At 36.2% G+C, this 17,029-nt stretch overlaps 1 protein-coding gene across 1 annotated transcript in view; it reads left to right on the forward strand.

Annotated features, from left to right (window-relative positions):
• LOC145666819 (U-scoloptoxin(11)-Sa2a-like) overlaps positions 1-17,029 on the forward strand; it is a 420,750-nt gene that overhangs the window by 387,734 nt on the left and 15,987 nt on the right. Inside the window, exon 4 of the mRNA XM_081734383.1 lies at positions 13,576-13,794. Within this exon, the coding sequence (XP_081590509.1) occupies positions 13,576-13,794 (219 nt within the window). The remainder of the gene's footprint in view (positions 1-13,575; positions 13,795-17,029) is intronic.

Here is a 17,029-nt window from a genome sequence, read left to right on the forward strand (position 1 = left end):
ACCTCACTAAATCGGAACTCTTGGGTTGATTGAACTGTATTTACGATCTTTGTCTGCAGCAAAATTATATGGGATGAAACCTACAGTTTAATATATAAAAGCTAACTAAACTAAGTAACTAAAGCCTGTGACAAACATCTTGGCATTTCAGCTAAACGAATAAAACGCAAGCTGTGGCGCGGCGTTGCCGAGTGGTAAAGGGTGTGACTATGGCTAAGCAAAAAAAGTACAGCGCGATCAGGTGGAAGAGATAGACGTGGATGTGTACAAAATAAACGTAGCAATGCCGCTGGCCTCTCATTTGCTAGCAGCATTTAAAGGGAACTTGGAGCGCCGCCTTCAAATGCCAAGATGTTTGTCACGCCGTTAATTCTATGACCTATAGAACCCGGAGGTTCAATGCCGCGTTCACAAAGCTCTCCACTGACTTCTATCCTTAGCCAACTGAATCCAGTTTCTATTTTGTATTCCTATTTCTGCGAGATCCATCTTAATATTGTCCTCACATCTGCGCCTAGGACTTTTTAATGGTCTTTTTCCTACTGGACTTCCAGTTAAAACTTCAAAAGCGTCCCTACTTTCTTCCATTCTGGTTACATGACCTGTCCACCTGAGCCTCCTAGACTTCATGAACCTAACAATGGTTGGTAAACTGTATAAATTATGCAATTCCTTGTTACGAAGTTTCCGCCATTCCCCATTCTCGCTCCTCTTGGGTCTGAATATTCGTCTAAGGATCTTGTTCTCAAATATTCCCAGTCTATGTTCTTCATTCAGTGTAAGTGATCATGTTTCGCAACCATACAGGACAACAAGCATGATTATCATTTTATACTTTTAAGCTTTAAATTCCTCAATTCAATTTGCGACGACAAAAGATTTTGAATTGAATAATAATACGAGTTCTCTGCTTTTAGTCGACATTTGCTTTCTTCGTCAATATGGTTTTGGTTTGTTAATGTTGATCCTAGGCGTTTGACAGTATCTATTTTGTCGACAGTAATATTTGATACCTTAACACATCCGTAATTTGAAGTATTACGATCCCGCCGAACTTCCATGTATTTAGTTGTCTAATATATAAAAGTTACCAACAAAAATATAACAATCATGTTCATCGTATTTATTGAAAGTTTATGTTATTGTTTATACATACTGAATATACATTATTATGTTTATATATTGTTTCATTGCATGCTGTTTTGATATAAAACTTTATTTCGTAAAGGCCTATTGGCGTTACATTCATCGGACAGAAGGCGATCTACTCCTCTCAACGATCCTTCAGGATCCGCTAGTGCCACTAAATAAATGGACTCCACACCGTTTGTTTTACATGATTCTAGACGACTGTGAACTGTATGGAAGATGTCTTATGTAAACAGGGCTTCTATCACGTGACTTTCATTAAAATACGTACCCAGAGGAATGAAGTTCAAACTTTATACCAAAAATAGGGTATCTCAGAAGACTCTCAACTTAGAGAACCGAAATTCGTATAAACTTTTTATTAAGATTACATTGACGCAAGTTTTAGCAATTCCAAAACTTCCACTTTCAAAGGCGAGGGTTAGCAATTTATGACATTTTAACATTTCATAATTTTTATTCTTTCCGTGCGAAGAAAGAACATTGTGCTAGTGCTATGTATGCTTGTGTACGTGATGTAAAGTTACTCTATTAGCAAATTAACTATCGCTTTAGTTTAGGGGAGCCGAGGACTGGATCAGAAAACAAAAGACGTGCATTGTATCTTCATAACACAAAACCAAGCCCATGGCATCCTATCCTCGAGTTATCGCCACCTTCTGACATGGGAGGGTCGCACAAGTTTTAGCTAAAATCAGATTGCCGCATAGCACATCTGATAGAGCATCAGGAGAAATGAAAATAAGCAAAATTTAAGGTGCTATGGACCAGAAGGATAGGAGCTAGGGAGTTTCAAAATTTGAATATCCAAAAACTTATATCATAGAATTATGTACGTTTAAAGTAAATATCTTGTAAACCGTTAAAGCAATCAAAACAAAAGTTGCACAATATAATGACAACAAAATGCCCTATAGAAAACCAGAAACAATATTGCCATCAGACTTCTCTATTGTACATTTTCAGCACACGTAGCTCCAATCGTGCAACACTGTAATACAACACTTCACTGTTATATTTAGTGATAATGGTGCATTTTAAATCTGTGCACACTTGTATATGGTGCTATTTCAAACAATTTTTTATGCTGAGTTGGCAACACTGTTTCACCTATGGCAATACTGTTTGTGCTTTTCTATAGGGTATTTTATTCTTATTATATTGTGCAACTTTTGTTTTGATTGCTTTGACGGTTTTTAAGATATTTACTTTAAACTTACATAATTCCATGATATAATTTTTTGGGTATTCAAATTTTTAAGCCCCGTAGCTCCTATCCTTCTGGTCCATAGAACCTTAAATTTTGCTCATTTTCATTTCTCATGATGCCCTATCAGATGTGCTATGTGGCAATCTGATTTTAGCGACAACTTGTGGGACCCTCCCGTGCGAGATTGGTGTCAGTAACAACCACTCTTCTAAAGAATTGTATTCTTCGACAAAAGCAAGGCTGCAATTTCCGTACTTCAAATATGTACTGAATTCTACCTTAATTATAATATGAAACTTTGATTGCTTGATTGATTACATGTTTTTTGGGGGGGGGGTCAGCACCGAAGCTATATGTCCCCGTCTCGATCAATATGGAACTTTGAAGCAAAGTGTGTTTGCAATTAACTTTATAAAAGTCACTGATGTTAAGTTTTAACAATAAAAATATTTACGAAATCTGATAAATAGTCTATCTATTGCGATCAACCAACAGTGGCAAAGCTGTGGGGCCTACAACGTAGGAATGTGTAGAAAATAAACCTTGATTCTAAAATAAACAAGAATTATAATAGAGCACGAATAGTAGAGGGTTCACGACTCAGAAGAATGAAAATCAGAGTCATTAACAATATAGGGCTCATCATACCCGTAAAGATATATATATATATAGCATATGAGAAGTTCACAACGCATAGTGGCTATTATTTAAACCAAAATTTAGTGCAATACCTCAAATGCAGTAGACAAAGCATTGATTCTTCTACTATAAGCAGTAATCTCATTAGTTCATTAATCCTACATTGAGATATGTTTCTCTCTCGCTCTCTTTTACTATCAACGACGTATTCCCAAAAAAAATCGTTGGTATATTGTGTAAAAAAAGAATCGGCAATACAGGAAATTAGGTGCTATCTTATCCCACATTAAAATTTACGAATTGTAAGAATATTTTATTCTAAGTCCTAATATCCATCCTCCTTGCTAAAAATGATCTGATTAAGAACTTAACACATTACAGCATTCATCAATATCATGTCTATAAAAGTAATGAAAAGTTTTAGTGTAAAACATTTTTACCTTTTACCTAACAGGAAGATGTTCAGATGAAGGGACATTTTTTTCTTTTATTGTATTTACCATGTAAAAATAGGTGTTCAAGCAGATTTTTACAGCTCGGTCGCCATTGATTTGGCAGAAAGTTGAATTTAAATTTTCGCTCCTTTATATGATTTTTCCGCTTCTGGCAAAATCGTAGACTTTTACTTAGGCGTGGATAACTCAATCCTTAACTAAAGTAAAAATATGTTATAATTCTTTTGAATTCCAGCTAAGTAGACTTTCCTTCGATATATCTAGTTTGAATAATCCTAAAAACAGAGAAAATTCGAAAATATTTCCGATGAAAATTTTCATTTCCAGATTTTTTCACTTATACCTTGAATGCTTTTTTAAAACATGTAAACAACAGCGTATATGTTACATTTTGTATTGTGATGTAGAAACTTTCATTTCCAGCCACCGCCTCTCCCCGGGGCAATTTATATTAATATAGGAAATGCAGTGCAAACAGTTTACATTTTTTCTCAGGCATTATTAGAGCTATTAAGATCAAACAATTGCGGGATACTTTTGCGATAGAAAAGGATAAACTTAAATAATTTTACATATAACAGAGATATGGTTGCCTAGTAATAATCGAATAAATTATGAACGTGAGAATATTTTCAACGAAAATTTTAAAAATCTCTCTCTATTACTTCTTTTTTGTATGTTGTGTCCAAGCATAACATACAGTATATATAAAAGAAAGCCAACTTTGTCACAATTTAAATGAAATACAGTAGAAAGTCGAAATTTCGAACTAATTGGGACCATAGGTAGTTCGGATTTTCGAAAGTGACCATGAAAATGCCATTTAGGCATAAATGTACTGTACGGTATGCTCTTTTATCGATACAGTGGTTATACAGTACATAAAGTAATTACAATACTGTATTTACGGCTACTTACATTTAATGTTTCTGAAGAACTTGCTCGTACACAAAATTACACTGTTCTTGTAAGAATGATAGGAATGAACTTTTGTAAAAACACTGACTTCACACAACGCCGACGGACAACTCTATTGTTTGTTTATCGCTAGCAATAAGACAAAATGTGAAAAGCTTCTTGAGACCGCGTTCGAATTTTTGACGTTCGGATTATCGACGTCCTGCTGTATATAGATTGTACCTATACTTAGAACGTGTATGAATGAACATTAATTTCCATTTAGCTAAATTCAATTCTCTCCTTATTCATTACAGTTACAATATCTGTATTTTTTTTTCTCAGGTACTATCGGAGCAATGAACAAAACATTCACACATTTTTTTTATATATAATAGAGTATGCCTCAGTTCTACTTTTGTTACTTTCCGAGGAAGTGTTGTCGAGTTATAAGCAAATACAATTATAAAACGAACATTTCTGTTGGTAAGTTTTCAAAACTTTCTTCTTTTATTTCTCAATTTTGGACAATATTCAAACGCAAGTTATACCAATGAAAAAGACAGTTTCAATTCAAATAATATATAACTTTTATCTCTTCTTTAATTAGGGATTGAGTTATATGCGTCTAAGTAAGTCTACAGTTTTACTAGAAGAGGAAAAATCTCTTAAATGGGAAGGAAGAGGGAGAAGTATTATTTTCATTTTTCCGTGAAACCAATAGCAGTTCATTTGAAAATATTTGAATGAGCACTTCTTTTGACATCTGAATACAATCAAAGAAGAAAAATTAAGCGTTTCTTTCTACCTCCATCTGAACATTTGATTGTATTTTTTTTTTTTTTTTTGGTAGAAAATTGCAAAATAAATCAACAATGCTGCTCATTTATCTCGTCAAGTTTTATCATCAATCTGTCACAAACAACTCGGAACGTTTCGCAGTATTTGCCTTCTCATTTTTTAATTTTAACTTTCCTGAAGATTACTTTCAAGTTTTTGCTTTCTTCATTCTTCATTAAAGATATGTCATCGCGATTTGAGTTGGTAATGACACTAATGAGATTTGGACCAGTTTTCTGTATCTCGTATGTGTGCGAAAGAACGTATACATGTACGTGGGTAGCATCATGATTTTCTATTTGTTTAATGCCGGTATTCGTTTCTCCATGTAACTAGGAGGAGTAGGGAAAACTAGGATAATAAAATGAAACGTTCTGGACGTCATTCGTTAAAGCTCTTTATGGCCTACTCAGAACTCCTGTCACTTTTTTCTCGTTCGATTCCATTCTAAAGCTATTTGATTTCATCCAAATTTTCTGATTTACTTCATTTTCCATATTTCCATCACACAAAGGCATTTCTAGCAACACCACCTACTGAATAAAATATTCTGAAGAATGTGTCATTCTCAGGTGTACATAGTAATCAAAAAGTAGTTCGAAACAAATTGATACGAGGACGAATCAAGAAGTAATAAACAACAATAATGGAAGAAAATGTAATAGGTAAAACAGCAAGAATGTATATATAAAGTAAGGACTTATAATAAAGTTACTTTTCAACGTAGCCACCAAGTCCCTGAAAACTTTTCTCCCATTGTGGCACAAATTTCAAAGTATCCTGTTTATAGAAGTCCGTCTTTCGAAAGTATAGAGTTGATTTCGTCATTGAAATTTCAACATTGTCCAGCCAAGAGTTTCTTCATCGGGCCAAAAAAGATGATGGTCTAAAAGTAGCCACATCAGTACTCTACGGCCTGTGCTCGAGCACCTCTCGACCAAACTTTTACATAAATATGTGCATACTTCTCGATCTGTCTCGTATTAATTTTTTAATGACTTTTGCCTGTACACCAAATAATGGCGTATTCTTCGTAACATATTGCCCAATAGTTGATGTTGCTAAAAATGCCTTTGTTTGGAAGAAATAAGGAAACTAAACCAAATCAGAACATTCGAATGAAATCGAAGAGCAATGGAATGGACTCAATCAAGGTTAAATTTAGACTAGTCAATGACACCCATAACGTTTCCTTTTATTATTACTATTCTTTCTGCTCTACCTGGCCATTAAGCTTTTGCAAAAGGTATACGCAAACTTAGATTATGAAGCATTCGGCTTTGAAAATAGTAATTTACATCATTTTGATCTTGGTTTTAGAACTAATCAGGCATGTCTCACGTTTGCATATCTGTCAACTTGAGTGATGTTTTTGTTTCCACATTTTTTGTTAAGTTCTACTGGATGAATGTTGGAATATGCAAAAGTAGAAAAAAGAGAGGGAAAGTAAATCGAGTAGGTAAATTATTGTTATTATTTTAAAAGGAAGATTGAAGCATGCATGCAAATTTTACAAAGGGCCGCGATGGCTCAGTGATAATGCGCTCACCTCTGGTATATGGGGCCCCTGGTTCGATCCCAGCTCGCGCCAGGTCATTTTTGTGGTAAACAAACATCATGTGTGTGGTTTTGTCAGGGTTCTCCGTTTTCTCCCACTTTCTTCTTTCCACTATTTCATTCCTTTCTTATCATCACAAAAGAAATCGTTTACATTCGAATCGAATACAAGAATGAAACTACTGAAAACATATTAAGAAAAATATAAATAGAACAAATACTGCATTTAAGCAATAATCAAGAAAACTTATTCCAAACTGGAAAATATTTGAAACCCACTGGCAAGGGAATGTGATAAAAAGGGAGGTTGTGGAATAAAATAGGAAGAGAATGCTCGGATTAAGAGAATATTTGAGAATCTTTATTAAAAGTATCCAATGTATCAAGCAAAGAATAAGCTTCGACAATCAGGAATGTGAGACGTACAGTACAATAGTAATGCGGAAAAGAAAAAAACCAAAACATTAATATTAGACTTTAACAAAGTAGCACGAAAAATAATAAAATACCGTAGTGTGGGGTAACATTGAACACTTTGGAGAAAGAAACTTAAATAACTTCTTAAAACAGCTGAATTTTCACATAACACTTATTCAGATTGTATGTTGTTCCTTTAACCACAAGCTCTACTCGTATCTACACATTTATTCATTTATATTCGCAACTTGCTGAAATACAAGTAAGAAATGGTGCGTTCAAAGTCACCCCCAAGATGGGGTGACTTTGAACACTGAACTTTACGTGATGGTATCTGGGTCTGTGCAAGACTTCTGTTCAAAAAGACTCCACCATGTGGAAGACATTAAACAGCCCTGCATGTAGGTATTGATTTTGTTGTTCTAGGACATAAACTGACTGAGTTATGTAAAAAAAATCAAATTTAACTCTGTATTTTGTCAAGAGTAAAAGTGAAAGTTTAACTGATTATTTCACCTGTCTCATAAGTAGAAAAAAACCTTCAGCTCATATTCTTTGATTTGGTGTAAAGAAAAAAACGCTCTAGTTTATTTCAAAGTTGTGTTATTGCCAATTTAGCAATGTAGGATTTATTCAAAAACAAAACGAGGCTTACCATAAATACCGTTCAAATCACTAATACAGCTAAGGAAATAAAGAAAATGGAATTACAAGTACAAATTGGCAAACAAAATATGACATCATAAGTTTTTAGACTGAACAATGTGTTCTGTAACACCCAAAATAAAAGTTATGAACTTGAGTACAAAACAATAGCCATGCATATACGTAGTACCATACAGCAAACAGATAACACTCAAATGTAAACAGGGGCTGCAGTGGCTCAGTGGTAGAGCGTTCACCTGGGGTCCCGGGTTCAAACCCTGCTCCCGCCAAGTGAACTTTCTTGTGGACAAACACTGTCTGCGTGAGTTTTCTCGGGGTTCTCCCGTTTCCTCCCACTTTCTTCATTCCACCATTTCATTCATCTCTCATCATCACCATCTCCTTTAGCCTAACCGGCATAACTGTGGGACGTAAAACTCAACAATTTCATTTTTCATTTTCAAATGTAAACAATAGAAATCAGGAGTGTCTTAACAAATATTGTAACCCATGAAAGAAACACCGAATACTGCTCTATCCCGCCTCAGGCTGTGGCAATAGTTTCTCAATATCGTCAACGTCAATAGGTGAAATGTCATCGTTCAATGCCGAAACAAATTGAGACCTGTTCTCCTGATTTTGGCTGTCGAAAACACTTCAAATACTCAACAATACATGTATGCAGGTCTTCAGCGAAGCTCTCGGGAGGATTATCAGTTCAGTCTTTAATTTTGTTTAAGCAGTCCATCACGGTTGAGTGGGTAGATACAAGTAGCTGCGAATTCAGCTTCCAGATTTTCTTCCACAGATTTCAGATGTATTTCATTCCAGAGCTCCTTTAGCATCAATGGGAACTTTGCCACATCCAGACTCTTTACCTCCTTGGTTATCTTCCATTTCGTTAGGGGCAAAGAAGCAATAAAGTTCAAAGTCTCTCCCATATATAGAAGAAATGCGTCTTTGTTTCACTTTTTTTTACCATAACACAAAAAGTTGTTTGACAATTATCACTTACATTTAGAATGTGGACACAATTACCTATTATTAGCAACGAAATGGGTTCCAGGGTTCCAGCTTATTATATCTTTCTAGTATATACAGATTTTTCCCCTAAAAAATTTCAAGTATTTTCTTTACCAAATTTCATAATTTTTGCTTAGCAGTAATGCATTTAAATACTGAGAACTTGTACTTTTCTTAATTGTAATAAACACAAAATGCACCAATAATTTTTATTTTCTTGTAAAGGGTTAATCTGTGTCAAATAATGAACCTCGGTTTCCTCCATTTTTGTTCAAAATCACCCCATTGGTCAATATCACCCCTCACTATGGTAAATAAAACAAAATTGCAATGGAATAAAAATTGTCAATATTATTTAAAAGGAAAAGGAATAAATTACAATGCATCTAGGACATAAACCCAAGAACTGCAGGAGGTCGTGTGGCTCAGTGGTACACCGTTCACCTCTGGTGCGTGCAGTCGATTTGCGCTCACGCCAAGTGAACTTTGTGGTAGACAAACACCGTGCCCTTGGGTTTTCGCAGGATTCTCCCGTTTCCTCCCACTTTCTTCATTCCACCATTTCGTTCATATCTCCTTTAGCCTCCCAGCATAATTGTGGGACGTAAAACTTAAAGATCTTTTCCAATAACAGGAAGGCAATGAATTTGCTCCTTATGCACAAGATTGTAGGCACAAAAATTAACGTACTTTGATTTTTTAAAAATACATAAATACGACTCGTTCTCATCGTCTATAAAGGTAACCAAGAAAGTTCTGTTGCTTTTTCACCCACCACCTTCGTACATCGATATGTCACCTAAGACGTACCTAGAAGATCAAAAATAGTCCCCATCAGCATCGACGACTTTCTGCCAACATTCTGGAAGGTCATGGATTCCATCGCGGTAGAACTTGGTGGGCCCCGAAGCGAAAAATTTATCAAGTGCATTTTGCACCTCTACTAGGGATTTGAACTGGCATCCTCTAAGGTGATTGTTCAAGGAATGGAACAGGTGATAATCGGACGGTGCAATGTCCGGGGAGTATGGCGGATGCAATAGTGTTTCCCATCCAAGGCTCAGAATGGTGTCCCGGATAATCCTAGTCACGTGGAGCTTAGCGTTGTTCTGTAACAGGACTCCTTTGCAATTCAGAAGTGCTGGCTCCAGTTTTGAGTTTTTCTTGACCACGGCTCAACTGCTGACAGTGCACAGTTGCATTGATGCTCTGACCAGCTGGTAGCAGTTCCGGATGCACGATGCTGCGAGCAGTCCATCAAACACACAGGAGGACCTTCTTCTGGTGCAGTGTTGGTTTCGGCTGGTTTGGAACCCGTTCCTGGTATGTTAACCAATGATGACGGCGCCGTGGAGCTTCGTACAGGATCCACTTCTCATCACTTGCCAACACCCTGTCCAGAAATGGCTCCTTCTTCAGACAAGACAGCAAAGAAACACAGGTGTCTCCTCGCGTTGCCTTTTGGCCTGGAGTCAAATCCACTAATCGACCCAACTTTTAGTGCTTCCCAAGTTGATGGAGCTAATGCTAATGTTTCTCTACTCACACTGAATTGTAGTCTCCGTTCCTCATATGTGTGACCAGTGTTTGCCTCAATTGCTGCCTGAAGATCTTCATTGTGTACACGTGTTGATCTTCCGGCACGTGGTTCGTCTTCGAGTATTTCGTCACCATTCTTAAACTTGTAAAAACACCGTTGCATTGTCCGCGTAGTCACGACACTCTCACAAAAGGTCTGGCATATCTTCCGCCCTGCTGCAGCGGCGTTTGACAACAGTTTGAACTCGTACAGCATACACTCCCTTCTGACGCTCTGTGGAGGTCCGATGTTCACTTTGTCCTTACCAGGTTATATGTTGGATATGCTCAGACCAACAACTGACCTTCGCCTTATGTCCATTCGCATTCAACTCACTGTGTTAGGGCCAATTGAACACAGACCTCCACAGAAAGCGACAGAACTTTCTTGGTTACCTTTATATTAACTTAGACTCTATTAATGCGACTTCATAAAGGGCAATGAACAATCAAAATAAAAAACATAGTTGATGGGAGGAACTGCAGATATTCATACTATAAAATGTTCAATACGAAAACATGAATATCCTTTCTACTCATAGTACAGTGCATAATAATTGATCATGATCATCATCATGCCAATCTTTTATTGTAGCAGCTGCATATGATACTATCTTCTTGCGTGTGTGGCATGTTATTTTTTTCTTTCCTTTTTAAATGCACACAATAAATGAAACCCGTCAAGAAAAGTGCGCTTGGCCCCGACGAATAGCGTCTAGTACGCAATACATACTCACATGTTATTTGTCAATCGTACTTACGAAACTATTATAATAAATCAAGGAAACGCAGCATACACAAACATTTTACGAGGCGGATAAGTACAACGCCCGAAGGAAAGAAATGACATCAAAATATAATATTGTATGAACACGCACACATTTATACAAACACACGAAATATTAGATGCACTTTACATATCAGTTCACATTATCTATTGTTTGGCAGAAATTGGTGAGCATGAGATGAAAGGGCGTGCAAAAGAAAATGAATAGACGAAGCAAGTTCCTCCACACGGAATTACCCTTCAGTTGGTTGAAAAATACTCACCGTCATTTCTGAAACGCAGCGACAAAGAGTTGCCTAATTCAAAATTAATATAACTACAAAATGATAGCTATACAGCCAGGGCCGTATCCAGGAGGTCTAGGGGGCCGGGCCCCCCTAAATTTTCGCTGGCCATCCTAAAGTTTCACGATAGGTTTGCAAATGAACTTTAATATGGTGATGAACTATATAATATGGGTGGATCGGGCTGCCCCTAACTTCAGCTCCCCCCCCTACATTTTGGGCTGGCTACCGGGCTGTATACAGCCACGACTAAAAAGTCATGACTAGGAAGTGATTAGCATAACATTCCCACACGAATATCTGTAACGGAAACTAGAATCTTACGAAAGCATTGCAAAGTCTATCCCTAAAATACTGAAACTACGCAGATAAAACATTCCATCTAGTGTTTATGTAAACTACGCACTTCAGTAAAAACTATACGGTCGTCGATAGTGACATGAGAATTGCTAACTCGCTTCTATAACTAGGCAGATAATGGCACGTAGCCAATAGTGCGTAAGGATGAAGACGTTTTCAGTCGGGTTCCCATCTGACCCGGTTTACACAGGATTAAGCAGGAATTTAGTCTTGTTCCTTAATTTTTATTTTATTTTATTTTATTTATTTATTTATTTATTTTTTATTTTTTTATTTATTTTATTTTTTTTGAGCGGGACTTAAAAATGCCGGTATTCAATCATCTGCTTGTTGAATAATAAATATATGATATGTTGTCATAAAATCGAGTAAATAAATAAATCAAACGCAAATTTGTAATTATCTCGATCACATTGTTTATCGCAATTACCAGCAGCAATGCTTGTAAGTAAAGAAAAACAATTGGTGTTCCTGTCTTTTCCGTGTATTTTCATGAAGATTCTTTTTTTAAAAAAAGAAATCCCTTTCTAAAAAGACATTCTAAGAAAAATATTTTATATTTCTAGCACAACCAATTTTTTTTCTAACCCAGTAAGAACGACCCTGAACTTTCTTGGAATGGAGTATGCCATAACTAAAAGTGTTTTTGTGTATCTGTGGTAATGATAATGATACTCTTGGGAAATTTGATTTTTCAGGAGCATACGAGGTGTGTTCAAAAACTGTCGAATCTTTAATTGGCAAAAATACATTTATTGATTTGGAAATCCGAAACACTAATCTCCTTCAAAGTAGTCTCCTTGGTAATGCACACACTTCTCCCAGCGCTTCTGCCATTGTTGGAAACACTTCTGAAACGCAATTTTTGGAATGGTGAGCAACCGTGCAGTGGCATTCCGCATGATGTCTCTTTTTGAGTCAAATCGGATCTTTTTAGTGGCATTTCCAGCTTGGTAAATAACCAAAATTCATACGGAGCCATGTCGGGTGAGTAGTGTGACTGACGACACACAGGAATGTTGTGTTTGACGATGGAAACCTGAATCAAATTTCGCGGTCACTCTCCTCATGCCCCAAACTATCGTTCAAAATTGAATGTACCGATCTGATTGAATGATTTCCGCTTGGATATCGCCAAGATTTTTGGTAAAATTTGGTACAATATCGCTGCTCAAGTTTTTCTGTCATTTAAAAAAAAAATTGACAGAGCTCAGTACACGTCTTCACTCGCTGGTTGACTGCCAGCGACTGACGTTTTCTGCGGCCGGAGAAAAAATCGCGACTACTCATGAGTGTCTCCTCTAGATCTACACTGAAGAATGTCTCCCGCGCTTTATTGGTGTACGCGGGGAAAAAAATAAGGTTCAACACTTTTTCAACATACCTCGTTTGTCTCATGCAGTCATGCCATAAAAATGGAAATAAGATATTTGGGAGTTATAAATATAATATATCAATAGTAATAATATTAATTATGTAATATTTAAATATCTAGCTTTATAATTTAGGTTGTAATATAAAGTATTTTTTCTAACAAATCTGTCTGGTGTGGTCCTCGATTCTTAAGTCTCTCCCAGATAATTGAGAACTCACAGATCTATCGTCAAATGTTTGTACCGGAATGGGTCAAGCCATAATTGAAAATTCTACGTTTTAGTGTACTTTTATGTTGTTTTTCTTATTATTAACTTTTGTAATTTATTTTTTATTAATGTAATGTAATGTATTTTTCAGTTCTGTCACAAAGTAGACCACGTTCCGCGGTGTGAAGAAGGGATGGTAGCGTATACGAGTAGAACAAAATATTCCACCCTGACTGACGAGAAGCTAGCCATGGACGACCGCCTTCATTGCTTCTGTCCTGAAACACACAACTATCAACAGATGGGGTCTCCACGAGACTATGAAGTCAACAACGTCTATGTATTCGAGTATTCGCTCACTTGTGTTCCGGTAAGTGAATCTCGTAAGATATATATTTGATTTTAATACGAATATAAGAGAAAACTATTTCGTTACGTCATTTTAAATATTATATCATATTGAGAGACAGTGGCGTAGCCAGGGGTGCTAAACCGGATCAAATCCTCTTCCCCGTCTAAAGTATACTGTTATTGAAAACGGATTCTGTTCACATGTAATATATTCCCTATGTAATCCGTGATGTTACGATTTTTTATAATTATCTCAAGAAAACTAGCTTCCCAGAAGCTCTATCTTTAACACCACGAGATATTTCAGAACTTGGCCATATACTGTATTCTTTAGCTTTTCGAACTCTTTCTCGTTTGCATGTGCACTAAAATTTACTGCGTGCGAGTACAAATATAAGGCATTGAAAAATAATGTGGAAGTTCAAAATTTATAAAAGTATTTCTGAAGTCCTGCTTAACCGAATGCTTAGCGGGCCTGACTTCGGTGTCTGTAGTCCCTAGGTCTGTTCCAGGTACGAGCACAACATTTTCTGGTATTGATTGGGAAGCTACACTGAGAAAAATCCGTTCTCGGGACAGTGGTATATTGTACAAATAAACAGAATCCTCTTGCTTACTGTAGAAATCAGTACGGAACATACGTTATCCGTATGCTACCTAGGCACTGCCCTTAGATGTTACATCACGCCGTTGCAGGATGTCTGATATCTAATAGTCTTCCTTATATTGCATACATATATGTATGTTACCTTCGTCAGCTATATGTTATATACGTCCATTTGTATGTGAAATCCTGACCGCTTGTATTGTTTCATACGGAAAGCACGTATAGATGGAACACTTATACAGAAAGTATTATATAAAACATGCGTTTTCAGTTATACGTTCGCTAAGTCCAAATACTATAGGATTTACAAACGTAACATACGATTTTACGTACACTACATACATTTTTTTCAGTGTACCTGAGTGAAGAGGTATGTAACTCCGGTTTAGAAAGCGAAATATAATGGCACCAAGGAATCCATGTGGTAACTACACATCACTCAGTTGAACATGCATCGTCTGGGCAGCCATTGCAATATATGAGCTCCAGCAACAAGGAACTAAGTTCAGTACTTCTATTTATATGTTAACTAATTTCATCAGTCCTTCAATATCGTGTAACTACAGACAACTGAAAACTATTTTGTCTGTCTCTCCTGCAATTCGCCTTACCTCTGTATACTGAAACAAAATACTAAATATCATGTCACAAGAATTCATGAAGGGCTCTATCCAGCCATACAGCGCACATTTCAACTGGTGCAGCGTGGTCAGTGCAACAGCTTCTGAACTTCTGACATTTTTCTGACCTTCTTAGGCAAGCAACTTATATATACAATGCTACATAATCATTGGTCGATTGAAGTTTAGCGTCGGCACTAGATCAGCGGGATGAGTATAATGATTTATATAATTATAATATATGTGTCTGTGTTTTTCTTTAACATTGCAACTGTTTTCCTAGCTCGCCACTGCTAGGGAAGAAAATTATACGCCTTTTTATTAATGAAACTAGTACCTATCTTATTTGTCTAATGATCCTTTTAAATTTCCAGATAACTAGATTTGAAGACCAAGTTGATTTTCCCAAGAGAAGAGACGAAACAGAATTTTCGTCAAGAGACAGAGCTCTTACAACAGAATCAACAGACTTTACGAGGCGAGACAGAGTTCCTACAATAGAATCAGACAGACTTTCCGAGAATGGACAGAACTCTTCTAATACAATTAGGCAGACTTTCCGAGACCAGACAGAGATCTTCCCATAGAATAGGCTAAGACAGACTTTCCGAGACGAAACATCACTTTCACGACATATATTTGAGATCAGACAATCTCAAGTTTTGCTTCGTATACAACCCCTCCCATATTTTTTTTTTAAATCGAAATTTTTCGAAAAAGAAACAGTATTAACCGAGAACGGAATCAAATTCTTTGAGCTAATTAGTCAAACCTATCTACCAAGGATATCACTGTAATTTATACTGTTGTGTCCAAATCTTTGGCCCGTTATACTATAGATTAAAATTATGTTAGGTTCCTAGCATCATTGATCCACAAGGATTGTATCGAAATGATGGTAAAAGACCGGATGGAGTAACTTTAATCCCTTGGAAAAAGAGCCAGAGTCTTGTATGGGATGTAACAAGTGTTGATACTTTCGCTCCTTCATACATAACACTAACCTGTGAGGAAGCAGGAAATGCAGCAGAAGCAGCCGCTAAGCGTAAACATACAAAGTACTCCAGACTAAAAGAAGATCATCTTTTTGTTGCCTTTGCTGCAGAAACGATGGGGGTTTTTAGCAAAGAAGCCAGTGAATTTTTGAATGAGTTAGGATCAACTTTAATTAAGAAGTCAGGCGACCCAAGAAGCAAACACTATTTAATACAACGAATAAGCCTAGCAGTCAGCATTTTAAAATCCTTCCCATCAGCACAAGAGCTGGATGAATTTTTTTATTTAAAATAAGTAGTATAAACATGGTGATGGACAGCGATTTGCTTTCTAAGTTTATTTAGTAAATCCGTTCTATTTCCCTTTATATTTCTTCGCTGGCATTATATTCTTATTTTAATTTTTTATCACTAATTCCGAAAATATTTGCCTAAGATATTGAACTTAGACGGACTTCTTTCTTTTTTAATATATATATATATATATATATATATATATATATATATATATAGTGCTAAACTGTGGTCTCCAGTTCCTGTTCTGTGTTCTGGTAACATTGAATGTGTTTGTCGTTGTCGAAAATGGAGTGCTAGGTGTAGAAGTGTGTGATGAAATAGATTTTTTACGTCATTGAAAAAAATTATATTATTATTAATATAAATATTACTCTATTATTATTCAATAAATCTTGTAGCCGCTAGAAAAAAATTATGTCATTTAAATTATGTTTAATTTAAATCTCAAGTTATTTACATTTAACTTTCATTTAAGTTTCCCCACCAACCACTATTCTCTATACCATTAATCCAGGAGTTTGTTATACACAAAACTGCAGGTAGCAACATCTATTAGCGTGACTGTTTACTGTTAGGAATTGGCCTGACACAATTAGACGCTGCCCGTTTATTATCATTGTGCCCCAACTTGTTTCTCTTTCATAATTTGGATTTTTATTATGCATTTGATAGCAAAGCACCTCACATAATGTACGTGGCATCTTAAATCACTATAAGCAGACCATCATATTTGTA

This window comes from Thermobia domestica, chromosome 12, assembly GCF_964235325.1.
Source record: "Thermobia domestica chromosome 12, izTheDome1.hap1.1, whole genome shotgun sequence".
NCBI lineage: Eukaryota > Metazoa > Arthropoda > Insecta > Zygentoma > Lepismatidae > Thermobia > Thermobia domestica.